Source organism: Protomyctophum parallelum (genome assembly GCF_964188405.1).
Source record: "Protomyctophum parallelum genome assembly, chromosome: 13".
NCBI classification, from domain to species: Eukaryota; Metazoa; Chordata; class Actinopteri; order Myctophiformes; family Myctophidae; genus Protomyctophum; species Protomyctophum parallelum.
In genome coordinates, this window is record NC_139708.1 from 13718188 (window position 1) to 13744982 (window position 26795).

The 26795-nt window shown below is 42.7% G+C and overlaps 1 protein-coding gene across 1 annotated transcript in view; it reads right to left on the bottom strand.

Annotated features, from left to right (window-relative positions):
* Positions 1 to 1088: 1088 nt before the first annotated feature.
* The window catches only part of LOC310868502 (syntaxin-binding protein 4), a gene marked incomplete at its 5' end in the record, with an annotated part of 182700 nt that continues 156993 nt past the window's right edge, over positions 1089 to 26795 (bottom strand). Inside the window, 9 exons of the mRNA XM_083778957.1 lie at positions 1089 to 1336; positions 2093 to 2223; positions 2973 to 3022; positions 8767 to 8883; positions 11526 to 11726; positions 13390 to 13455; positions 20023 to 20115; positions 20297 to 20424; positions 21189 to 21285. Of these exons, the coding sequence (XP_083635083.1) occupies positions 1281 to 1336; positions 2093 to 2223; positions 2973 to 3022; positions 8767 to 8883; positions 11526 to 11726; positions 13390 to 13455; positions 20023 to 20115; positions 20297 to 20424; positions 21189 to 21285 (939 nt within the window). The 3' untranslated portion in view covers positions 1089 to 1280. The remainder of the gene's footprint in view (positions 1337 to 2092; positions 2224 to 2972; positions 3023 to 8766; positions 8884 to 11525; positions 11727 to 13389; positions 13456 to 20022; positions 20116 to 20296; positions 20425 to 21188; positions 21286 to 26795) is intronic.

A 26795-nucleotide genomic window follows, 5' to 3' on the forward strand; every position in this document is an offset into this window, starting at 1 on the left:
TGCACACCGCACGCACCAAGGTTTATTGAGCTAAGATCACAAATTCTTAAATTTGATGGACTTATGAAATATTATTTAAACATACAGTGTTTTTTTGTATACATTTAACAAATGTACAATATATATATACATGATTTCCTTTTATACAATATATGTTTTTTAAGCATTTTAAAACATTTTCCCATGGACCACCTGCAATATGCCATGGACCTCTAGTGGTCCATAAACCACTGATTGAGAACCACTGTCTTATGTAGATAGTAACAGTAATGGTTAAAAAAAAAGAAAAGAAGAAAAAAAATCATATTCTCACGCATATTTCGCACAGTTTTGGCATGTTGCCCCCACCAGTATGGCTGCGATGCTGACCTATGAAGTGGCCAATGCCCCCGCCAGTATGGCTGCGATGCTGACCTATGAAGTGGCCAATGCCCCCGCCAGTATGGCTGCGATGCTGACCTATGAAGTGGCCAATGCCCCCGCCAGTATGGCTGCGATGCTGACCTATGAAGTGGCCAATGCCCCCGCCAGTATGGCTGCGATGCTGACCTATGAAGTGGCCAATGCGGCGTCTACGTGCATCTACATCTTACGGCTCTGACCACCACGTTCCGGCGGAATGCGAAAGATCGTCAGAATCTTTGTTAGAAAACAAGAGGGAAACCCTGTCGTAGATGTTTGCAGTCGCTCTGCAAAGCGCTCACACTCACTTAAGTTTCAGTTGTTTCAGTAATTTTCAAAAAGCAGTATTTATTATCATTATTATTTATTTATTTGTATTATTTATTTTTCTTGTCTGCCCCCCCTAAGGCGTAGTTTCTCAGCCTGTGGGTCTGGGACCCAAAAGTGGCGCGCGAGACATTTTCGTAAGGGTCGCAAACAAAGAACAACAGTGATAGAGGAATATTGCGTTTAAACCACTTAAGCCCTATATACTTAGTTGACCGGAGTCCCCCAGGGGTCTATACTAGGTCCCCCTTCTACTCTAAATATCTTTTGCCGGAAATAGGCAACCTAGAAGCTCAAAACGCGTCGCACTGCGACGCGTCCCACGCTTGTAGATCGGCAGTGTCCGGCGAATGTCGGGGGTTTGGTGTGGTTGCGGTTTGTACGTCTGATCGGATTTGTTTCCTGAATTCATGGTCAACATAAAATTCGGGTCACAGTGCGGCGTCGGTTGGAGAAGTGGTGCTGTTTGTTTGTTCAGGGGGTGGAGATGCAGGTGGTGTCCGCTCTGTCAGTCAACGTTCCCCTCTGGGTGGCGGGCGTTTCCGCCTCGCCTACACGTGGCGCTTGCTTGCGTCCGGCCTCACCGATTCTGAGATGGTCGGTAACGCTGCGGGTGGAATAGTATTCGCGTTACTCACACATGCATACAATCCAAGATCAACATTATACATTTATAAATCTGAAATCCATAACTATTTTTACTTTTACTGCAAAAGTCTTGAAATTGATCCATGAAGTGACTCACCACATAGGCAATAAAAAACCTCTGTCATTTTCTACCTGCTGATTGTTATTACTTCATACTTGCACAGATTGTCTACAGGTAGTGTGCCTACATCCCAAAACAATCAGAATGCCAATATTTTGTTATATTGTGATTGTGAATCAGCAGCCTTTTATATAAGGCCTTGAAGGTGACTTTTCTGAGAAATATTCTCTTGTAATGTTGGTCCTACTCTTTATCAACAAAAATGTGACATTGTTTTTTTCATATATTTAAGATGTCCTCTTCATGAAATGGATGGTCAGACGTACTTCTACTGCAAAAGTCATAAAATGCATCCATGAAGTGATCACCACTGCAAAAAGCGCCTACCCTGAAATAGGGTAAATCCTTGTCATTTTTTACCCGCTCTGCCGCTAAAGCAACCAGGATGCCAATATTTGGTTCTACTGTGAATCAGCAACCAGTATATAAGGCCTTATTATAGGCAGAAATAGTTAAATGTGGACTTTTCTGAGAAATATTCTCATACAATACTGGTCCTACTCTTATATCAGGGGTAGAACAAAACTTTACCTTGTTGACCTTGACATGTGTGTGTGTGTGTGTGTGTGTGTGTGTGTGTGTGTGTGTGTGTACCGGGCTCATCAGTGCTGAGGTGACGGGAGCTCTCGACCAGCTCTCTGGCGACCACGGCCAGCTGGAAGGCGGGGTCAGGCAGCGGAGACGGAGCGTCTGGACTGTCTGTGATCGGAGATGACCTGTTACTCCTGAAAACACGCACACACGCACATGCACACGCACACGCACACACACACACCACACAGACAATACATTTTCAGGTAGGTGACAAAATTCCTGCCTAATTATCAGCTTCATTTGTATAGTGTTACAGTTCCAATTTTGTCTGCTCATTTTATTTGAGCTGCCTTTATTGATAGTTTCAAGTGAAGATTGACAGGAAAGAGGGAGAGAGAGAAGGGGAAAGACATGCAGCATGAGCGGGACTTGAACAGGCCAGAGCCTATATGTGGCATGCGCCTGGACCACTAGTCCACCGGGCACCCCAGTCTGCTCATTTCTTTATGTCATCACTTCCTATTTTGCTTTTCCTGTATCATGGCTGAGTTCCTGATTGGATACAATTGGTATCCCGAGTCCGATCTGAAAATGCATTTTCCGTTTAACAAAGAGATGGAGAGACGTATATTCCTGTTACTGAATAAACACTCTTAGTCTATAGCAACGATTACTATCAGAATAATAGAGCTATTTAACACTTATTTTAACCATAGAAAATCACTTTGATCAAGCTCAAAGCGTGTCCCTTCGCAGTACATTTCGAGCTTGCAGATCTGCTACTTTTGATACTTTTGTGTGACATTGTAGTATGATCAAGTAGAGCATTGATTTACAAGAAGAAGAAAAAAACAGTCAAAGTTATGGAGGATAAGAATATGGAGATGAGGTAGAATATGGAGATGAAAGGTAGGCCTATAATGTGTTGTCATCATCTTACCCAGTGTCCCCTCCAAACAAGCTCTGAGTGGTGAGCACTTTGTGGACATTCTGAGGAAGACAAAGAAAACTTTGTGTTAGTCAACATCATCAGCCATCTCACATCTTACATCAGTGGTTCTCAAAATACATCTTTTTTCATGTGTAGAATCGGCCTCAGGTCTTAAAGGAGAATTCCAGACAAGCTGTTTTGAGTGTTTTCTTACCGTAAAATAGTGATAATGTATCCATATATCAGTTGAAGGAGCAAAAAAGTCTTCTAGTCTGAAGCACTACTAGTCTGTAGCACAACTAGTCTGTAGCACTACTAGTCTGTAGCACTACTAGTCTGAAGCACTACTAGTCTGTAGCACTACTAGTCTGAAGCACTACTAGTCTGTAGCACTACTAGTCTGAAGCACTACTAGTCTGTACTACTAGTCTGTAGCACTACTAGTCTGTACTACTAGTCTGTAGCACTACTAGTCACCCGCTATCTATTTTGCGGACACCGTTATGGTGTGGTCATGGGCGTGCTGTCACACTTTCACCTAAATTGCAATTTTGGTCACACACATTTGGAAAGACGATAGTGGAGTTTAAAAGCACCCTTAAGCCGTATGCCAAATGGTACAAGTGAGACTTCAAGGCAGCAACACATCACTCTTCCATGGGCTATAGACCGTAAGGCTATGAAGCAATATAGAACTGGGCATAACGGGCAACAGATAAGGGATCTCTTAAAGGCAATGTCATGTGGCATGGTGATTGGTTTAATTATTGTAACGCCCAAATCACACCTATGCATAATATAACGGGTAACGGAGGTGTTATAGGGATTTAGACAGGTAACCAAAATAGCAACTTTAGTGGGGGAACACCCCTTCCCCACTGCTAAATCTCCAAATTGTGTATTTAGAAAGCTTGAATGAAAATGGAGCCCCTAGTCTCTACTAGTCTGAAGCACTACTAGTCACTGCAGTTGTGTTGTCAAGCCACCGGGGGGCAGTGCAGCTCCATTCCAGCAGAGCATTTAGAGGCAGTTGGACATGAATGTGAAGCGAGGTCATTTGTGCCAAATGTTCTCAAGGTTCACTAGTTTTATTGTCACTTACAAGCTGCAGTCAGTGACATTATGGCGACTATAGCAGCCCCCTCAACGGTGAACAGAAAATACAAGGACAATATCAAAGCTGTCATGAAGGCAAAATGGTAGCAGCGAACAAAGCTGTAGCCTGCAAAAATAATTAAACGGAAAATAGGATACACAGTAAATTAAAAGTACAAACTTTTACAACAAATCTATTCTAATAATTGTAGGCTACAGTCCATATATACACATATATGGCCATACAGTATTTGATATGCCACTAAATTCACACACGCACCTCACATGCGCACACGAGCGCACGCACACGCACACACACACACACACACACACACACACACACACACACACACACACACACACACACACACACACACACACACACTGGTAGAATGGGACCATAATTTACAAAAAAAACGAAAGAAAAACCAAACACATGATAATTGAACACTTTAAACCCGCGACTGAAAAAAAAGTAATACTGTATAACAGAGTGTAAGAAATACCAATCTTCTGCAACCAGCAGGTGGGGGAAATAGCGCCACCTTCTAGGCCATTAATGGGAATTGCGACGTTTACTATACTTCCGCACTTGCTTGATTTCCAAGATCAAAAGATTGTTGCGCGGTCAAAGGTCAAAGTACGAGTGAGACGCTCAATTGACGCATTTTATTTTGTATCGTGCGTGCGTGTGTGTTCGTGTTCTTTCGTTCGCTCGTGCATGTGCGTGCTGCATTGCTGTATAGGTGGAGTGAGCGTTGCAGTAGAATACGGAACGTAGTGGATGTACTCGTGGCTGTGGCGCCTCAGGCACACACACGCGCACACACACACACACACACACACACACACACACACACACACACACACACACACACACACACACACACACACACACATTTAGCTGTCAGCGGAGCTGTGTGTCCCCTTCACCCAGGAGGACTGTCACTTCGCCGTGGGGGAGAAACCTATCTCCACATTTCAACTTTCTATTTTTTGTAAATGAATGTCCTACTTCATCACGCAAGAGTGACGCGCAAAAGCAGTGAAAATAGCAGATCTACAAGCTCGACGAGTAGTGAGCTTGTATGTAGATCTTCGCAGTCGGGTATACCTCTGTTCTAACTTCCCCCCCCTGTAATTGAATGCCTTACTTGATCATAAATAATACAACGTTACAAAAGTAGCACATCTACAGATCTGCTACTTGTGCTGTTTTTGAATTTGAATCCTGAAAAGTAATAGTTTTGGATATGAGGTTTCCACCCAACAGAGAGCGACGACATTGGCTTTTTACACTTTATAAACAATAATAATACTAATAATACTAATAAAATAAACTGTTTGGACATACAAGGTTTGCATTCGACTAAGACGACTTCCTGCGCTGCATGGGTTCACGTTGGGGACGTTGCTATCTGCTCTGCTATTTCCCCGCAGTGCCAGAAGTCTCCATTGCAGTTAGAACTGCAGATCCACCCCGCAATGTTCCACCGCAATCTGAAGACACACCTCTTCAAAATACACCTTATCCTGTAGTAGCAGTTGACCTATAGCCTTGACGACCATGGCAGACTTATATGCAAATGTCAAAATGTAATTTAGATTTAGATTTAGACATTACACAACGTTATTTAGACAGATGCTATAGGCTCAATGTTATCCTATTACATTTAGAACATTTCCCCCCCCTAAAGAAAATAAATAAAAAAGAATCGTGACATTTTCCAAAAAGTGCTTGTACCTTGAAATACAGTTTAAGTTGAAGTATTCATCATATTATAATGATGCAAGTTTTGCTCCCAAGAGTTCCTTCCTAGAATTGTAGTGGAGGGAAAGTCATTAGCTTGCAAAATCCCCAAAACTCAAAGAATATACTGTACTTAATCATACAACTCAAGTAACTGTCCACCACTGATCTGATCTGATGTTCTCTGCCACTCCCTCGCCGTGGAAGAAGTATCTTAACCCATCAACCCATTTAGACCTGAGGCCGATTCTACAAATCGAAAATCCTATCTAAATCTATCTAAATCCTGTTTAGATGTTTCTATGTCAGTGGTGCTCAACCATTTTAATGACATTTTAATGTCAAGGACCCCCAGAATGATCTGTATTTGTCCACCGACCCCCATCTGAAAGTATGTTGTTCCTTCCAGGGACCCCCCCCCCCCCCAGATGCAAAGATTTGATTTACAAACTTTCACTTGAATGTTCAAATATGCGCTACATTTTCACGATTAAAAATAAATAGCAGATCTACAAGCTTGTCGCGTGGCACCGAGTGCCGCGCAAAAGCTTGTAGATCTGCTATTTTTCAATAGCTAAAGTATAACATAATTAAAACACCAAAAGGGGTTCCCGTCCAGAATGAGTTAAGACCTGAGGCAGAATCGACAATTGTCGTCAAACTGTTTTCTGAAAGAGTTTCAGTTGTATATCTGCTATTTCTGAGTAGCCAAAGTATAAAATAATGGTTAAAGTGGTTCAAATATAGCTAATCTAAAATGACAGTGATATGTTCACAGTTTAAATGCGTTAAGGGAAGACCAACATATCCCACAGTGGAGAAGGAAGTGAATCATCTGTGTGTCCTGCAGTTACCACATGCATACACTCCTGTCTGTGTGGAGCCAACTGTTTCTACTGCCACTGGGTGGTCTCTCTCTCTCTCTCGCTCTCTCTCTCTCTCTCTCTCTCTGTGAGAGAGATCCATGCAGGATCACTCTCTGCTTCCTTCTGAAGGATGATTTAAGGGGAGTTCACACGGAGTACAATAGCAATAACACAATGCTGAACAATAACCCTCTGCAAGACAGTGGAGGCATGCACATCAGAGTCCACGCACACACAGAGGCAGATAGAGAGAGAGGGGTGAAATAATCAGATTGTTAATTTTAAAGAGGTGAGATAGGTGTAGCCAATGCCAGCTAGCCTACCAGTTATATAGCGTACGTTAGCTTTATTCATGTCTCATCTCCATTAACGGTAACAAAACAATCACTGATTCAGAGGGCGAACGAGACCGATTGCATCCCAGATGTCCTTCTGGTGGATTTTGATTTGCTGTCAGTGTGTTTTATCGTGCATGAAATCACTTTGAAAGTGGTCCAAACGATATTGTTCACCAGCACCGTTGTCGCTGTGGTAGACTGAACTATCATGATTTTTAACCCAAGAAGACCAGAGGCCGATTCTACAAATGTCTTCTAAATCATTAGTTAAAGAAAAAAAGAAGCCAAGGACCCTCAAAATGATAATGTATTTGGCCACAGACCCCCATCTGAAAATGTTTATTGCCATGGACTCCCAGAAGACAAGGTTTGTGTAAAAAAAAGTTTTCTAAAAGTGTATATTGCTATGAATATAAAATGACACAGACTCTTGACACAGCTCACATCATTTTTCGACAGCGGTCGAGATCATGGATTTCATAATGCCACGCCAGACTTTCCGGTCCTTCATTGCCATCCCCAGTTCCTGCTTACTGATGCATGTGTCAATAGCGATGACATCAGGAAACAACAGTTTTCTACCTCTGGTCTGTTTTGAGGCAGGATTCCAGAGAAGAAGGGAAGATATAACCTCATTGTCAGCTCTGTAGCAATGGCCGTCAAACTGTGTTCTTCTGGATCGGATTAAAGGCAAATATAAATCAGGCATTGCAGAGTGGGAAATACAGTACTTAGTCAGTTCACATTCTCTGCTTAAAGGGTTGTGTTGTGTTGTTGTGAAGATTACTCTGATGGGAGCCCGGTTGGTTAGCATTACCATAGCGGCTGACTCACACCTGAGTCATAGTCCATTACAGTGTCATGAGTTACTATGGCCTGCAGGGTCGAGACTGTCCGTGAGCATTATCATTATCAAAGAGGAAAACTAGCAAGAGGCACAAACTCGACTTTACCTCCTGTATCTGCGTGAAGGGGGCGGGACAATATTAGGAGACGGGAAGAATGTTGGAGTCTATTCATTTCCAATGGGAGAATGAACGTGAACACAGCTTATGAACCATTCCTTAACTCCATGGTCACTGAACTAAATACTGGACCCAATCATCACACTAAAATTGTTTCTTTTAGCGAGACAAATCAGGAGAAAATCTACTTTGTTATCGACCTTTCTTTATCCCAGCAACAAAACTCTCGCGAGATTTGAGAGGAGTCAGGAAGCCTCTGTCTGTCCATCTGCAATTTGACGGACAACACATAGGGGGCTCTGGCTCCATATTTAAGATGAGAATATGTGATATATGAATATTATAACAGTGAAATAAAATGTGTGTTCCAATAATGTGTGCTTAATAATATAATTTTCCATAACTGTCATAGACTCTTGGTTGATGGGGGCTGATTTCTGTTGTCAGTGTTGTTGTCAGCCTGGGAGAGGGAGGGTGGTGGGAAGGTTGGGGAGAAGCAAACCACGCCTACTTTATTTAGGAGACCATTTGTAGGCTTTGTGTACCATTTCGCCTCTAGTGGCTCCAATGAAGTTCACCCATCTTCATACATAGACCATCTTTGGCATTATACATCCCACCACATTACATATTCATCGGCAAACACACATGAATTTGGGGGTCCTTGACATGAGTTTTGAAAACGGGGGCACGGTGGCACAGACAGGTAGTGCTGTCGGTTTGATTCCCGCTGTGGGCGCTGGGGGCATGTAGATAGATAGATAGATAGATAGATAGATAGATACGTGCCTGTGCGAAGCCCAGCAGTTTCCTGTTGGAAATCTCCAGGTGTTTGCGGCTCAGCTCAGATCGTCTCAGCTGGCTGTCGATGTTCATCAGCCTCCTGTTCAGCTCCGCTACATCTCCCTGAAACAACAATATACCACCTTAATAAACATCTCCCTGAAACAACAATACATATACCACCTTAATAAACATCTATCTGAAACAACAATACTTATACCACCTTCATAAACATCTCCCTAAAACAACAATAATCTTGTAGCTACTGCGTTACTGCTTGCTACCGAACCTGGCTCTTTGGCCGACTGGTAACGCATGCGCCTCGTATCTATGCTGTATAATCTATGTACCATGGGAAACAAGGGTCTACAGACTCGGCCCCCGGCCCTTTGGGTGTCTGACAATGTGTATTCAAAATGTAGTTCAATTTGAATTTGGTTTACAACCTTGGTTTTTTGATTGATTGAAATATTTATTAACAGTTTGTAGAATTTACAGTACATTTTAAGCACAAACTCAATACAAAGACTGTCAACTGTGAGTGGACGACCCAATTAAGCATTACACTTGTTTACAACAGGGTCCACATTGTTCAATTCATCAAAACATTTAGAGACATACAAATAGACACTTCTATGTAGCTAAAGAACAGAACAGGAATTCATCATATAGGAAGCAAAAAGGGAAAAGATACATATACAGTGAGGGGAAATGGGGTGGGGGGGGGGGGGATTCAGATTTTACAGAGGCCAGTTTCGAATTGCAGCCATCCGTAGGTGCCCTTTGAGAGCGGTTTTGAAGGAGTCAAGGGATTCACATGTCTTAATGACTGTTGGTAGGGCGTTCCACATTTTGGTGGCATAGGAGCGAAAATAATTTAGTCCCTTGTTTGTGCCGAATCTGGGTTGTACATGGTTTGTTGCACTCCCTCTGGTGTTGTGGGTGTGGACTTCGTTTACATTAAGGAAGTATTTAGACAGGTACATGGGTATCTTGGTGGTGTATCGAATCTTGTGGACCAGACCCATTGCAAGATGCTGTACTCTGTCGTCGACCCTAAGCCATCCCAGCCTGTCAAAGTGGGCAGGGGTGAGGTGGGTTCGGGGGGTGAGGCCAAGTAGGAGCCTGACCAGTTTGTTTTGGGAGGTCTGGAGCCTTGTTTTAAGGGCCTTTGAGGTGCTGTGGTACCAAGAGGTGGATGCATAGTCAAAGAAACCTTGTACGAGGGCTCCTGTTAAGGTCTTCAAGGTGTTTTTGCTGACCAGTGAGGAGATCCTGTAAAGGAATCTTGTTCTTTGATTGACTTTTTTGATTACGTTGGTGGCCATCTTATCACTGGAAAGATTGGCCTCCAGGATGGAACCTAGGTAGGTAATTTGATCTTTTCGTGTGATAATATTGTCACCCACTCTAACCAAGAAGCCATCTGCCTTGCTGAGATTACTATTTGATCCGAAGAGGATGGATTCAGTTTTTCCCAGGTGTAAGGATAGTTTGTTATCAGCGAGCCAGGTGCAGATTCTACCGAGTTCAGAGCTGAGGGTCTTTTCAACCTGCAGTTTGTTCCTGTCCGAGACCAGCAGTGCTGAGTCATCTGCGAACAGGAACAAGTTGCAGTCACAAGCTGAAGTCATGTCATTAACATATATTAGGAACAGTAAAGGCCCTAGTATGCTTCCTTGTGGGACGCCACAGCTCACTGGGAGGGGAGGGGACAGTGTTCCGTTCACCTCCACCATCTGTTCTCTCCCCTCCAGGTAGGATTGCATCCAGCTCACTGATGTGCTATCAAAACCAATAGCTTTAAGCTTGTTAACCAGTATGGAGTGGTTCACGGTGTCAAAAGCCTTTTGGAGGTCCAGCATGACCATGCCGCAGTATTTTCCAGCATCCACCTCGTGTTTGATGTGGTCGCTCAAATAGAGGAGGCATGTGTCAGTGGAGTGGGATGTTCTGAAACCAGATTGGAACTCGTACAGTAATTTATTAGTGGCAAGATACTTTTCAACCTGTTCATAGACTATTTTTTCCATCACTTTCGAGATGGAGCTTAGAATAGAAATAGGGCGGTAGTTGCCGGGTTCTAATTTACTCCCTTTTTTGTACAAGGGGGTTACTTTGGCCAGTTTAAAATCTTGGGGGACCTGTCCCTGTTTGATGGAGAGGTTAACTATGTGGGTGATGACTGGAGCTATGGTAAAGGCTGAGTCTCTGAGAAATTTGGGGGGGATATTGTCATGGCCAGTGGCCTTGTGGGGTTGTAGGGCACTCAGTTTTTTAAGTACCTCCTCGGTTGTTACCATTGCCATTTTGAAATCATCTTTACAAACACCAAGGTTTTTGTAGAAGGCTTTGATGTGCTCTACACCAAAACGCCCAGAGTGGGAGGGCAGTTTGCTAACCAGCTTAGTTGCAATGTTTGTAAAGAAGATGTTCAGGTGGTTGGCTACATCAAGCTTGTCAGTGATGAGGGTGTTATTCGATTTGATGTTTATGTTAGTAAACCTGGTTTTTAGTTTCTGACCACAGCCTAGTTGGTTGTTTAGTAACTTCCAGAGTTCCCGAGGATTGTTTTTGATTTCCTCGGCTTTATCATTAATGAAGTTACATTTGGCAGATTTGGTCATGGCAATTACACCGTTTCTTAGCTTGTTACACTGGGTTTTTGGTAGCCTCCATGCTACGTGGATGCCCATACCTTGGTCTATGTATACAACCTTGAGAGACGAGGGTCTACCTATCCTGAGAAGCAAGGGTTCACCTACCTTGGTAGCCTCCATGCTGCGTGGATGCCTCTTGCTGCCAGCCAGCTGGGTCTTCAGGTCGCTGATCTCGGCCTCCAGCAGCTGGACCACCTCCTCATAGTCTTGCTCAGCGCTGTTAGCCCTCCTCTGCACCGCCCCGCCCTCCGCCACCTGCAGACGACTCTTCAAGCGTTGGTTCTCCTCCCCCGTCATGCACGCTCTCTGGAATACCGACCACACGCAGGGTCAGGGTTTACAGGGATAACACACAGTGCTGCTCACAGTTACAGGGGGTCCCCAGCAAAATGACTTAATGTAGGTATACTGTATAACAGGTAGTTCCGACCAAGCAATCTGATTGGTTGAAATAGGCTCAATACCCGTGCTTAAACCAGCATGATGGAACACCTATCCCTGGGACAAATCACATTTAAATCACTCCACAGTCCACACTTGATCAGACCAGCTAGCCTACTGGAGGAACACCCAAAACAACAGCCCGTTCAGAAATGGATAATATTGTAAATTTTGGTTGTAAGCTTGTAGATCAGTTATTTTGGCCACGCGACACAGTGTTTGTTGGTAACTGTTGTATAATGGCTTCACTTCAGTGAAGCCTTGCAGAACTCGACTACGTCTCATTCCTGACCGCATGACTGTCGTGCCAATAATCGCGGTAAAGCACGCCCTGTGAGAGTATACATTGGTTGTCTTCAAACAATCTTGCACATTTCTTTTAAATGGAATATTTGTGATTTTGTTTTTTGGCATACAATATTTTCAAATGGGGGTCCATGATCTGTGGCCAAATATTACTTTTATAAACCACTGAGCTAACATGGCATAACTTTGTTATGACATTGCATTGTTAAAATAAATAAATAAATATTTAATAAAGCTATATATTGTGATAGTATTCATTGCTATTGTTTGTTCAGTAACATCTCTCCCTGTCTCTCCAGCTAGTAAACAATGACAATGATTACTATGGAATACAGAGTTGTTATTCTTTTAACAATAGAGTATGCATATGCATCACTTTTCTACCGGGACACGCCCACCTCATCTAGACTGAGTGGCAAAACATTGAGTAGCATGGAGCGTTGGAGTTCGGAAGAGCTCGTTGGAAATCACTCAACGGTGCTGCGTACCACCTGTTTCTAAATTGTTTCTAAATAATGCAGAAGGCAGCAGGATGAGCGCTTCCAAATTCTGACAAAATAATCACCTGCGTGGAATTTGCATGGACAACAGCAAACACTTTGCATGGACAACAGCAAACACTTTGCATGGACAACAGCAAACACTTTTCATGGACAACAGCAAACACTTGGGAGTGCTAGCTATTTTCTTTCTTTCTCATTGTTGTTGTCTACACAGTAGTGTGCCACTGCTACTTCTTACTAAAGTCACGTCACGTCACGATAGGCAGGCAACGCAGGGGGGTGATTGACAGCTGTGACTGTCAGGTAATAGTGGAACAGTAGCCTACTAATTTCACCGTCGGAGCCCAGAGAACCGAGACATACGGTAGCGGTTACCGGAGTCACCCGGACCCGGCCCGTGAACGAGCCGGGTCCGGGTCGGATCCCGGATATTTCCGGGTCTCGGGTTTACCCAAAGACCCCTACTTCTTGGTGCGATGATGTCACAGGCATAGCCTCTATAAACATCTTGTTTTAACCAACATATATCACTTTACAGAACATTTAACACAATTATTCAACAAGCTGAACAATATATTTTATTGTTGTGGGATATGAAAGTGTGTAAACAGTAAGCCTACGTATTTATAGCCTATTTTGTCTCAGAGGGAGAACGAAACTCACCATCCTAAAAATGTTAACAAGTTCTACCTGATAACAAAGACCTCTCCTCTCCTCACCTCAGAGGTTTTCTGCAGCTCGTCCTCCAGGGTCTTCTTGCTGTGCTCCGTGTCCTTCAGTATGACCTGCAGCACAGGGGGACAAGGAGGACAGTAGCACAGTGGGACAAGAAGGACAATGACATATTTATTTTTACTTATAATTTCTTGAATATATTTGTGTTTTTAACGTATTTTTGCAAGACTGTAGTTTTATTTTTGTTGTAGTATTGTTACGTATGTTTGTTGTGGACCCCAGGAAGAGTAGATAATGAGGATCCAAATGAATAAAGAATAAAGGAGGACAGTAACAAACACAGTGGAACATTGTGTTTGTTGTGTTAGGCTGGACAAACACTACAGGACTTGGCAGCAGCGCTTTTCACAAGTTGCAGACGGGAAAGTGATTTCCGAGTTAGACCAGTATGGTGTGTATTACAGTAAAGGTCCTTTGCAGTCTGGACACGTTTTTCGGAAATCAGACGCTGCTAAAAATCTGAAAAACGCACCAGTGTGCATGCAGGGACCTTAAGTGGGATGGGATGAGGGCATGAATGACCTTTTCTAGATCAACAACAGGCAATAATTTAGGACAATTTACTTAGCTGCCTGCTACCACTTCACTACCCATTCCTAAATTGAATATGACCTGCAACACAGTAGGACAATACAGCACTTTTCTCCAGGACAAAACTCTGTGTTGTCAAACAAAGCCAGTGTCTACAATCAGAGTGACACACACTGTATCAATGACAGCTGCAGCCGTTAAGGGATGATGGAAATCAATACAGCGACGCAAACCTGCAAGGACTGCATGATGTAGCCTCCAATAGATCAACCTTTATTTTAGAGCCCTCAACACTGCTGAGCCCACGGCCAAGTTAGAAAATGCATTAACCAGACTAAAAAGCTAAAACAAAAGGAAGATAAATGAAACAACATAAACAACAATAACATTTTAAATAATATTGTGAGCTGGTGTTCATGTTTTAAAGATTCTCAAAGTGGAGTCATGGCCCTTCTGGGGACCTTGACCCAGCCAAATGATGGACAGTTAGGAACCAAATGGACCCGTATGGGTCTGTAAATCTGAGAGCGTACAAATGGAACCATTAGTTCCATTTTGCACACTTTCAGAGTGAAACTAACACGGAATGATACTACAATGTAGATTCGTCTGGTACATTTTAGAACCCCCCCAAGGAACCCTGGTATAGTGCCTGGTAGACGTTGGACCAAATCAAAACAGTAATATATGGAAACATCTGCTGTGACCAGCTCAGGGCTCCATACCACTGCTCATTTTAAGACCATCAACAGCCATTAAAATACAAATGAACCCAGTAGTGTGGATACTGGGTGGGAAAATTACAACTGTGTTGATTGTGAACATCTGCAGCAATGGTAATTGTGCTGGGTTGTGAAATAGTTGAATCAGTATGTGTACTTCTCCAAGGCTGTGTACAAAGAGGCTCTACGCACGCCAAAGTCCTTGTGGCAGTGCCGGCACACGGGAGAAAACGGTAGAGGAGATCTTGAATAAACAAGAAGGTGGCCGCACACACCAATAGCTAGAGTACCAATATTTATTAGGACAGCAGGTAAGACAGGAATATCCAACGTTTCGGCGGTTAAGCCTTCATCAGGGCATACTTCTCCAAGTCTAACATAAGTAACATAGAGATATAGCATTATGTTCGGTGTTATAAAATAGAACAGGGGTCTTATATTTATTTCAGGCCCTGCAATGACCCCTTAGGTGAGAGAGAGATGAACACATATTCTACATATTCTATAAAATTGGTTGAAGATTTAATGTTTTTTCAGATAGCTTCATAGACTTGTTTGACAGCGCTACCAAAGAGCCCTTATTGTTTTTGTATGGGTTCCGCCTTTTTTTCCAGTTTTGGCAGTTCTGTGCTGTTGTTTTCCACGAAATTCGGCAATTTGTTAGAGGGTAGTGAGAATCGCTCAAGAACTGAAGCTCACAGTCTTTTGTCAAAAGACATTTGACCATTAGATCTCCCAATGAATGAATTACATTATCTGCTCTATCCACTTTTTTACGTAAAAAAGCGTACAAGATTTTCGCATCCTGGTTAACCACTCCCCCTTGAAATCGCATTTCCATTCTTTTGTGTGGAGTCGACCCTGCTAATGCATGGTTGGCTGCGGGAGTACAGCGTTGACAGACAACCCCTTCGGCCAATCAGCCTAACAAAAATGGGACGTCAACTTGGGTCTCCAACCAGCTATTTAAAGAGGAGACGCTGGGGGGCACGGTGGCACAGTTGGTAGTGCTGTCGCCTCACAGCTAGAAGGTCCTGGGTTCAATTCCCGCTCGGGACGCTGTGGGTGCTGGCGGCGTGTTTCCTCCTCTGCGTTATCACCATACCCGAGGTGGGGTTGGCGAAAGGGCCTTTCTGTGTGGAGTTTGCATGTTCTCCCCGTGTCCCCTAGGGTAGGTGCCCTCACAAAAAACATGCAGTGATCCTGGTCTCCTCCCGCTGGTCAGCCTGATGGAGGGGAAAGGAACTGGTTGGAATAACGTGTTCCTTCCACTTCTACGTCCAACCAGGGAAACTTGAGGCAGCAACTTGGACACTCAGGCGTGAAGGAAGCATGAGTTCAAGTCCGTTGCTCTCCCCTTGTCCCCCATATATGGGGACTATGTTGGTGGAGGGTGTGTAGAGCCCAGGCTCACATTAGATAATTGACACAGGGGTGAAAAATGGGTTACAAAATCGTGGGATAAAAAATAATTTAAAAAGAAAGAGGAGATGCTGTGACGAGAGGGGCTTTTATGGCTTGTCCCCGTCTTATCGCTGCTTGTTTTTATTGGTTATATGTTATCATCTTTATTAATAGGTGGAATTCATGTTAATGTGTTTTTGTCAATACGTAATACACATGACCTTCAACTCTGTTGACTTTTTCGGCTTTAGGCTTATGGTTAGAAATGGACATGGTGGGTGTGCGTGTGTGCGTGCGTGCGTGCGCACTCATGCGTTTCTGTATGTGAGGTGAACGCATTGGAACGTGGCAAAATGCAGAATTAGTTTATGATTTATGAAGGAAAATATTGGTGCCAAGATGGAAAACTATTATTATTGCCATGATAGAAAATATTGCTTATAGCGGTGGGGGGAAGGGGGGAATCGATTCATGTGAAGAATCGCAATTCTAGGAAAAAAACCCAATCTACAGGCGCTTGGTGCAGTGGTTAAAGTGCTTATAGCTGCCCACCAACACAGAGGTTGGAGGTTCAGTAAGACATGGGTTACCAAACTTCTTAGGCTGCGCCACCCAAATTACTCATATTTGAACTGGGGACCCCCCACCCTGACAAGCACTTGTCAGGGTGGGGGGGGGCATTACATTTAGTTTGACTCGATCTACAAGCTCACTGCAAGGCATTGTGAGCTTGTACAGTAGATTGTCTATTTTCACAATGTTTGCCTCTTTCTTACGTGATATTTGACAATTTGGCCAATTCGTTATTAAAAAGGTCTTAAACGTCATTAAATTGAAACTTTTGAAATGCACTTAATAATACCCTGTATAGTAGGCATGTGGATCTCCATCACTGTTGTATTAAGTGTGTTTTATTGTTTTATTTACTTTAATAGAAAATACTGTTTAGCCGATGGTGTATTTAATTTCAAGTGTATTTGTAATTGTAGTGTGAATGTTTTGTGTAATTCTGTAAGTCATTGCTGACGCTCTCTTGCTAGAAGCCAGCTTGGAGAGAGTTGGTGTGGTGTTGCAGAGGTGTGCTGTGCTAATGCCTGCTGCATTCTGTGTGTCTCTTTATTTCTGTGCAGAAATAAATATGCCAAAGGCTAAAGAGCGATCCCGAGTCCCCGTGTCCGTCTAAACACAACGCAGAGCTCAATCCGGTTACATTGGTTACCGCGGAGACCACGGCTGCCTGCCGGCTTGAAGCCTGCATTCACCTATTAGTTTGCATTGCACAGTGCGCTCAGTGCACTATTTCCGAACACGCCCAATATGTTGAGAGCCAGTGAGTCTCTCTGCCTCCGCCACTTCCTCATTTGCGACTACGGGACTCGTGTGATATTGCGATTATGCTAGTTACTCCTAAAAAAACCATGTCATTGTAACTATCGATATAATTTCATAATAGACTAATTTAGACATACGAGCGCAAATATCCAATGTGTCCTTCCCATCAGCAAAAACAACCGCCTGAAGTGACCTGGCTCGGCCAATAGAATGACGGGGGAGGGGGTGGAAAGTTCATATAATGGCCTGTTGTGGCGCTGTCATTGCTCTCCCCCCACCCCTCTCTCTCTCTCTCTCTCATTAGCAGGCAACAGTGCAGCACTATCTCTCTCTCTCTCTGTTTCTGGCACAACAGCGCCACTTTTGCCCCTACTGCTACTCATAATCACATAGTCACATAGGTTAAAGTCACATAGGTTAACACGGACATTGCTGTTCCTTGGAGTGGTTGCACCACTCAAAAAAAGAGAGAGCTGGCAGAGTACAGAGCCAAAGGTAAATTTTAGTATTATTCTGGGTTTAAGAGATTAAATCATGTCATTTTTGGATTAATGTTGCTAACATAAATCCAACATATCAATAGAAAAGATAAGTAAACAAATAAACACAAAACATTATTTTACACGTCACACACTGATGATAGTGCTGTCAAACAAAAAAGGTTTAATCTGCAACGCAGTTTTATTCAATAGCCTATAGTGGGGGTCCCTGCTTGATCTGTCTCTCAGCTCCTTGACCTGAAACACATTGAAGACCCTGGCCTGTATTATTATATTATATTAATATAATCCAGGATGTTTTAAAAACACAGCAGACCTGCACTGCCCTACAAAGCCGTGCCGTGCCGTTTTTGGACACACCGACTTATTTGTGTATCCCAAAGGTCAAAGGTCAAATTGGGCTTTGTGATTTCGGATTCGGGATAAACAATTCCCTCAAGAACATACAAGGGCAGTGCAAGTTCACAATGAGCCGCATCCATGACACGTTGTGAGCTTGTAGGTCCATTCATTGTAGCTTCTCTTTCTCCTCTACCAAAGACGCCTGAGGGCGAGAAGTGTGCACGCATCCGCCTAGGTGACAGCAGAGCTGCTGGGCGAGTGCTGGCGCTTTGGCATGGGGGGGTCAGATCAACATATGTAATGAATTCTGTACTGGCCATATACATTATGGAGCATGTCCTGAGTGTACATCTCCATATATGGGCATTCCCATATATGGGCAGCTGTGGCTGAGTGAGTGAGGACGCTGTCGTCGCCGCTTCACTTCCCAATGTATGAATGAATGAACCATTGAAAAGCGCTTTGAGCACTTGGAAAAGCGCTATAAAAATGCAATTAAATATAAAAAAAACACACCCATGATCAATTACAACATAATGTTTGTTTAAGCAACAGGGGCTAATGTTTGTTTTAGCCCTAAAAACAAACACTTCTCTTTATTGTCTATGGCGTTTTAGTATCGTTGAAAGACAAATATTAAAGCTGTATATAGGAGGGGCTAGCGCCCCTCAAAAATGCAATTAATTAATATATATATATATTTTTTTTTTATATTTTTTTGCGGCTTACGCCTTTTTATTGATTTTTTTTGAAGGGACAGACAGTAGGCTGACAGGAAACGGGAGAGAGATGGGGGGATGACATGCAGTAAAGGCCGTGTCGGGTCCGGGAGTCGAACCCGCGGCACACTGCGACTGGATTACCAGTCCGGTGCCCAGACCGTTACGCTACGGCCTGGGCGCAATTAATTAATATTGATGATATAAGATAAGGGATCTCCATCCCTGATGATGTCATGTAGTGTCACGAGGGTGACCAACCAAAGTCTGACTGACTCACTGACTGACTGACGGGAAATGCACGATTTCATAATAAATGCGACTTGCAGTCGCAATAATCATAAACTCAGCCATTCTCTTATGTTACCCAAATAATTTCACTTTTAAGACTGGTGTGTGTGTGTGTGTGTGTGTGTGTGTGTGTGTGTGTGTGTGTGTGTGTGTGTGTGTGAGGGTGTGTGTGTGTGTGTGTATTAAAACTTTGAGGAAAATGGTTTCCAAAGACCTTCCAGCGAGGCATAAAGTACTGCTTCAGCAGCTTAGGGCCAGACACTCAGAGATCAAAGGGTTATCCCTTAGAAACATCCTGAGGAAATCCTTGCAGTGATGTGGTGGAACTGACTCTTCTTAAGGCGTTCTCTGATGAGAATTAAAGGGCAACCGTAGCCCTACTGTAAGTAGCTTTATATAACCAGGCACTGGATGATAAGAATGCACACAGGGCTGCTCCAATGAAATGTTACAAGTCATCTGTGTCTGTCGGTGGACAGACATAGACGAGAATGTGAATTAATTAATAGATTCAATGTAGTTAATATTGCTCTTGTTGATACTTTTCATTGGTTCGATATTTATTAGACCTTGTAGATCTGATATTTTTCGTTACTTTCGTTTCGTGTGACACTACGAAAAACACACAAAAAGTTAGATTTTTGCATCAACAATTCACAAATAATATTGGCCCGACAGTGAGAGAATGCAGTGTGTGTGTGTGTGTGTGTGTGTGTGTGTGCGCGCGCGCGGCCGCGCACACACGCGATTGTGTGCATGTGTGTGCGCATGATGACCTTGAGCTGTTTCATTTGAGTCTGTAGTTGCTTCACCTCCGTCTGGAACTGCTCCAACTCCTCACTGCTGTAACTGCTCTCTGACTCATATGTCTGCACGCACATACCACAAACACACATACCACACACACACACACACACACACACACACACACACACACGTTAGTCAACATGCACATCTTTTTAATAATAATAATAATAATAATACAAAATCTATTACATTGTTTTAGTTAACCAAAAAATTAAACAATAAACATAAGCAGGCGTTTCTTACAGGGGAGTGGAAGGCAGATGTGTCCATCAAACTGGCTGCTTCGTGATAGGAGAACATGAAGGGACTCTGAGATAGCCCCGCCTCCTCCAGATTATCCTCGAAGACATTGCGGGTTGCCTCCACAAAGTCTGAACACACACAGACAGACAGACAGACAGACAGACAGACAGACAGACAGACAGACAGACAGACAGACAGACAGACAGACTGGAATTGGTTCATTTCACAGATAGGTTCATAGCCATATTGGAAAGAAATTGGGCCTCTTTCTTCCTTCCTTTAGGTTTTACCAATGATACTAATGAGGGCTCTGTTCCATTCTGGTCAAACAGAGTCATGGTTATGGAAACACTCTGCTACACCAGTGGGTCCAGTGGGTCCAGTGGGTCCAGTGGGTCCAGTGTGGTCCAGCTGGACTCTCATGGTTCCTTGAGTGGGTTCCAAGTAAGTTTATCTCTATCTCTCTTCTTGTATCGTTACACTTCAGCGGCGACCGCCATTCAATTTTGAACGGAGCAAAACAAATACATGCTCTGTGATTATCAACGGTCGGGGATGCGATCGTAGTGGAGATGAATATTCTGTGACTACTTAAAAGTTAAGGAAATGCAACAAAAAAGCTTGCACTGGGTGGTACATTTTGGAATTGAATCTGGCATTGAATGTTAACTGGTATAATTGGTAATTAAGACCTGTGAGGCAAGGAATAGTCCCAATATCTTTCCTATTGGGCAGAAATTAGTTTTGCATACAAATCATTCAAACATAAAAACGCAAAAATGTAGAATTATGAGTTGACAAACAAATAAAACTATTCCTGTGTGTGTGTGTGTGTGTGTGTGTGTGTGTGTGTGTGTGTGTGTGTGTGTGTGTGTGCGCATGCGTGATGTACCTCCATAGGCTACAGTGCCCTGTGGGTCCGTGTTCAGGTTCTGTCTTAACCTTCTCTTCTTCTCCTCTGTGACGTTCAGACCCAGATAGGACAAGGCCTGGGAGAGAGAGAGAGAGCGGGACAGAGAGATAGAGAGAGAGAGAGACACAGACAGACAGACAGACAGACTGATTTATGCAGGGGGGTTATTGTGAGTAAACAGATGTTGACGTTACATTAGTTCAATTTGCATGGGGACCCCCTGGAGAGTAGTAGCTACTAGCTATATCTACCCCTTATCCCTAAATTTATTTGCCTTTTCTTTTTTTTTTTTACTATTTTGAAAAATATAATAGCCAATCTACAATCTCACAACGTGTCAATGTAGATTGGTTATTGTCTCCACCAGGCCGAAGGCATGTGGGGAGAGTATGTTTTGCACTCCGTCCGTCCGCGTGTGTGTGTGTGTGTCCGTGTGTGTGTGTGTCCGTGAACAGCTAATCTCGGCCACCGTTAACCCGGTCGATGGCATATTTTGCACACACACTCCCTGGATGCCAACGATGAACCTCTGCCCCAAACTTTCCAGAACGGCCTGTTATAGCGCCACCAGGAGGCCGCTTTGTGCAAAACAAGTTTTTCGATGCCATATTTTGCACACACACTCCCTGGATGCCAACCATGAACCTCTGCCCCAAACTTTCCAGAACGGCCTGTTATAGCGCCACCAGGAGGCTGCTTTGTGCAAAACAAGTTTTTGCACAGTACACCTACAGATTTTGTCCAAACATCACGCAAATTGGTACACAGTCTCTCTAGAGCCATTCAATGAAACGGCTCTTTCAGATTTCTCAGACTCCATCCTGATTGGTTAAGATTGGCTTCCAAAGTTCACAGGAGTGCTCAGTTTCAAACAAAATGCTGCAAATCATGAACACATCGCGTGATTTCCGTGAAATTGTGCACCCACATTCCCACTAGGCCGAGGACGAAATGCCACATGAACAATTTCAACTCAGCCTCAAGGTGGCGCTATAACTGGCCGAAAAGTGTTTTTTCCTCTAACTGCACGGATCTGTGGATAACCTGGTGGAGACCTGTGCCCGGAAGGGCACTTTTTCTAGTTTGAACTATTTTTAAATGTTTTTTCAAAATAGTAAAAAATGCTAAATAAATTTAGGGTTAAGGGGTGACATATCAGGGCCCTAGGTTTACAATTAGAAAAAATAAAAAAATATTGGGATTATGATTAGAAATCAGGTTTGGGCATTAGATATAAGAGTTATGCCTTATGATTTACACGTAGTTGCATGCTGATGTCTTGCATTGAAAGAATAGATGATCTACAGCTTGACCAAAGAGAGTACGCGCATTGGAAGAGAGTAACCAATTTATTTTACTTAAATATTGTACTTAAGGACTTTTATTTCTTAGTTTGCGTTTGTTGTTTTTTTTGCTGTTTTTTGCAAAACAAAACATTCACTCATGCTGCATTTCATTCAAATAGAAATATTGTACCTTTTAAATCCACTACATTTCTAGGAAGGGTGTCTCAACTTAAATATTATAAACTAACCACTTACTGTACTGCAAGCAAGTGGTTAGCTATATCCTTTTAAGTGAAAATAGCAGATCTTCAGAATCTGCTATCATTCATTCATGCATTCATGCATGCGTTCATTCATTCATTCATTCATTCATTCATTCATTTATTTTCATGTTCTAAATTTCAATTAGATATTCCAAAAAACGAAATGTACTTCCAAATGTAATTTGTACATTTGAATACTTAAAATACCAGTATTGACTGGTGTCTAATACTTTGTCCTCCATTGCACAATTTACACGCACAGCAGGTTTGCAGCATCAATGCAGAGGTGCTATAGCTCAACCAAAGCGCTTACACGCATATTAATTCAAGCTCAACTTATGTGCCCCGAGTTATCGATCCCGCTTTTCTTCCCATAATAACTTGCGTCACGCTTTTGTGCAGTGCAAGGCAGAGCAGAGTTCCTACACTCTGAGTGTAGGAAACTGACCTGAATGGGTCAGAACTCAGTAGAGGACAGTGACTAAGTACATTTACTTGAGTACTATTTTTATGGGTCACGACTCAAGTAAAAATTGCTGCACGTTGGCGGGAAGAATTTTTTATAAAATCATCCATCTGTTCAATAGTTAAGAGTCAACTGAACATTTAATGGTGGTCACGGCAGGATTGTGTGGAACAGTAGTTCTCAGAAAAAGCAGATCAAGCAAGCATGTACAAGCCATCTGCTATTTTTGAACATTTCTGAACAAACTTATTGATTTAGAAGCCATGTAGAATCAGCCTCACATCTCACATGTTAATCTTTGGAGTATGTTTTTTTTTTTTACTCTGCTACAATGTGAATAGAGATTGCACTTTTGACTTCACTACATTTCTAGGAAGAGACTCTTTGGACTGAAACAAAAGCATATTATGAATTAACCACTTAATATCCACCACCTAATATCACAACTAGGGTTTGGGATCCTTACGATTCCGGTTCCTTAACGATACCCTCTTAACGGTCCCATTCTTTTTTCTTCATCATTTTGGCCATAATTTTGGATAAACACAAATTCAGTCATACATTATACAGTACTGCATTGTCTACATAGTATTGTATTGGTTCTCAAAGTGAGGTCTAGGCACCCTCTGGGTTACTTGAGGGTGTTCCAAATGGACCGTCACAGGTCTGTAACTCGGAGAGTGTATGCCTACCAAATGTATGTATAGCAGACTCGTTGTGAGCTTGTAGATCGGCCAATTTAACTATTTTTCACTGCTCATCAGAAATGTTCTATTTGACCAGGAGTATAAATTCACTCAAGTTGGGTTGAGTACTTTGTCCAACACTGAAAACAACAATTATGAGAATGATTTGTTAAAAAAAAAAAAAATGAGTCGGCTGAATTTCGCTGCATATGAATAAAGGTTATGTCATCTTAATTAGTAAAGTGAGTTGAGCAACGAGAGCAAGCTAGGCTGGGCCACATTTTACACACTATGGAATATCGCCATCATTTCATTGGGCTGTCACAAGAGGTTGAAGCACTTTATTCTGATAGTATTAATTGCTGTGAATTGAGTGTTTGTTCAGTAACAGAAACTAAATGTTCAAGTGGGTGGTTTATTGTTCCACTTCCAATTGTGTTGTGTCTGCTCATTTCTTTGTGTCATCATCACTTCCAATTGCACTTGTTTATCCTGTATCTTGTGTGAGCATCCTTTAACCACTTTCGCATTGATTATATCTTCGGAAATAGTGAAACTAGACAATCTACAAGGTCACGAAACGTCAATGCTACGTCAATGTTACGAGCAGGCATATTGTCGTTTTATTGTTAAAAAAAGTTTTTTAACGCAGAGATACGAGCTTTCTGCGCCGACAGCAGTGGCGTTACATAACTTCCAATGCAGAGGGGTGAAGCATGATTCAGCCAAAAGGGTTTATTTCAGACCTTGTCAAGTTGTGGAGACACAGCAAGCAGCAGCAGCCAGCCTTTCTCTGTGCACATCTCTCCTCCATTTCCACACGTCCCAAAAGCCTCTCTTCAGCAATGTCACGCAACTTCTTATGAATTACTTTCCAAACGCACAGAGACGGGCCGCTATTCTTCTTGCGTCAGTGAGTCAACCTTAAGACCCCTATATATATTCGTCATAGGTGAATAGCGAGAACAGTGTGGGCTTAAGCATAAATCCAGCTTTTAAAATCATGAATTCTAAATATTAACCGCATCCATATATATTCTTGGGGATAACATTAGCCAAAAGAAAATAGCTGCGCTACAAGCTCACAACAAGCTTGTGATTTTGTAGATCGGCAATTTTAGTTTTTGTGAATCAACTGATTGATTGATTGATTGAATACTTTATTAGCAAGATTCTTAACAGTGCATATTGTACTACTAATGTGGCAGCCAACAGGCCTTTTTGGTTCAAATTGGAAAATTTGCTATATATCTTTTTTATAATACAAGTTGTTGAGAAATTTGCATAATTAGGTAATGAATGGCCTATTAAGGTTCAACAGGACTGAGTGGGGTATGCAATTGCTGTGGAGTATTTCATTTTTTGGGTGGGGCGGGGGGCAGAGGTCAGGATAGTACTACAAAAATTAATACAGAATAAAATAAAATGGAATATTTGATTTTCCCTGTGAACAAAGCACAACATGTCCATGTCGGCGATAAACCGAGTAATAAAAATACAAATCTAAGCACAGCATATGTCTTGAAAAGCTAAGATAAACGAAAAGGGGAGAACAGGGGGCAAAATAAATCTGGCAGTGAATGATGAAACATCAAAGTAATTCAATACTGCGGCATTGATACTTTTACTTAGGTAAAAAAAAAGATATATATAAATAAAAAAGTTCAATCACAAGCTGTATATTCCGTGCTGTCCCATTGCCAGATGGTGTAGGCGTTGCACGCCACTGGAGCGTGGCCAGAGGCGGGCAGGGGGACAATTATTGAGGGGAGGGGAACTCTCCATGCACCTCCAACAGAGAGAGAGATTTAATTTGGCCAAAGTGCATTTGGAGGCTGGCGAGTGCCTCTGTGATGAATTACACCCATGTTTCTAAGAGCATGAACCCATTCAAAAAGACAGGGGCGGAAAAAGAAGGAGCAGATAATTCCCTCCGAGTTAGACAAATGCTCTTGGACATTAGTCAGTGGGTGGGAAGTAACTATAATTGAATTTATACTCAAGTAGGCCTACTGCACTTCAGTACAATTTTGAGTACCTAATACATTTTTCAATACATCTACTGCACTACATGTCAAAGGCAAATATTGTCACTTTACATCAGAAATTTGCATAAGATCCACCATGGACAGCTCTGCTGGATTCCGACTTATGGAGGTTTGAAAATCCTGCTTGTAACCCAAACCCGATCACTTTCATGGAGGTGGACGGACGTTCATGATGTCATGTGCGTAAGCCCAGGACCTCAAATTTGAGGTCCGGGGCTAGGCTAGGCTAGGCTAGGCTAGGCTAAACTTCTGCTCGCTCGAGCCATTGAGTTATAATTGTACTTCCGGCAGTTTTCCGGGTGCTTGAAAACACCACTGAGCAACTTCCATTTAAATGAATAGCTTGGGGGTGGGGCTAGTCTATGTTGTAACCGAGCTAAACAGTGATCAGATTTTACGTCCCATAGCTGGTGGTGACGGGCGTTACCGTAGCAACCGGACCAATGTTAACCCGGGGTTATTTAATCCATTACATTATAGCGCCCATTCGATTTATAAACACGGACCACTTTTACCGACGGACCAGATGTTGTTGTGAATGTGTGTGTAGCAGCTAACAATAGCCACACCACTCTAGAGTCGATCGACAACAACGGGAGGTAAGAATAAATCTATCGTCCTGGGCGTCGAGTATACGTATAATGTTATAGTATACGTTGGGGTCCGTATATATTCAACAACTCATTGTTCAACAACTCTTATTTCCTGTTATTGATTATGGTGATATCATTTATCAGAATACTACTGAAGCTCATCTCCATTCATTAAATGTTGCGTACAATAGTATCTGTAGATTTGTCTTGAGGTGTCCCTACCAGACACACCACTGTGTCATGT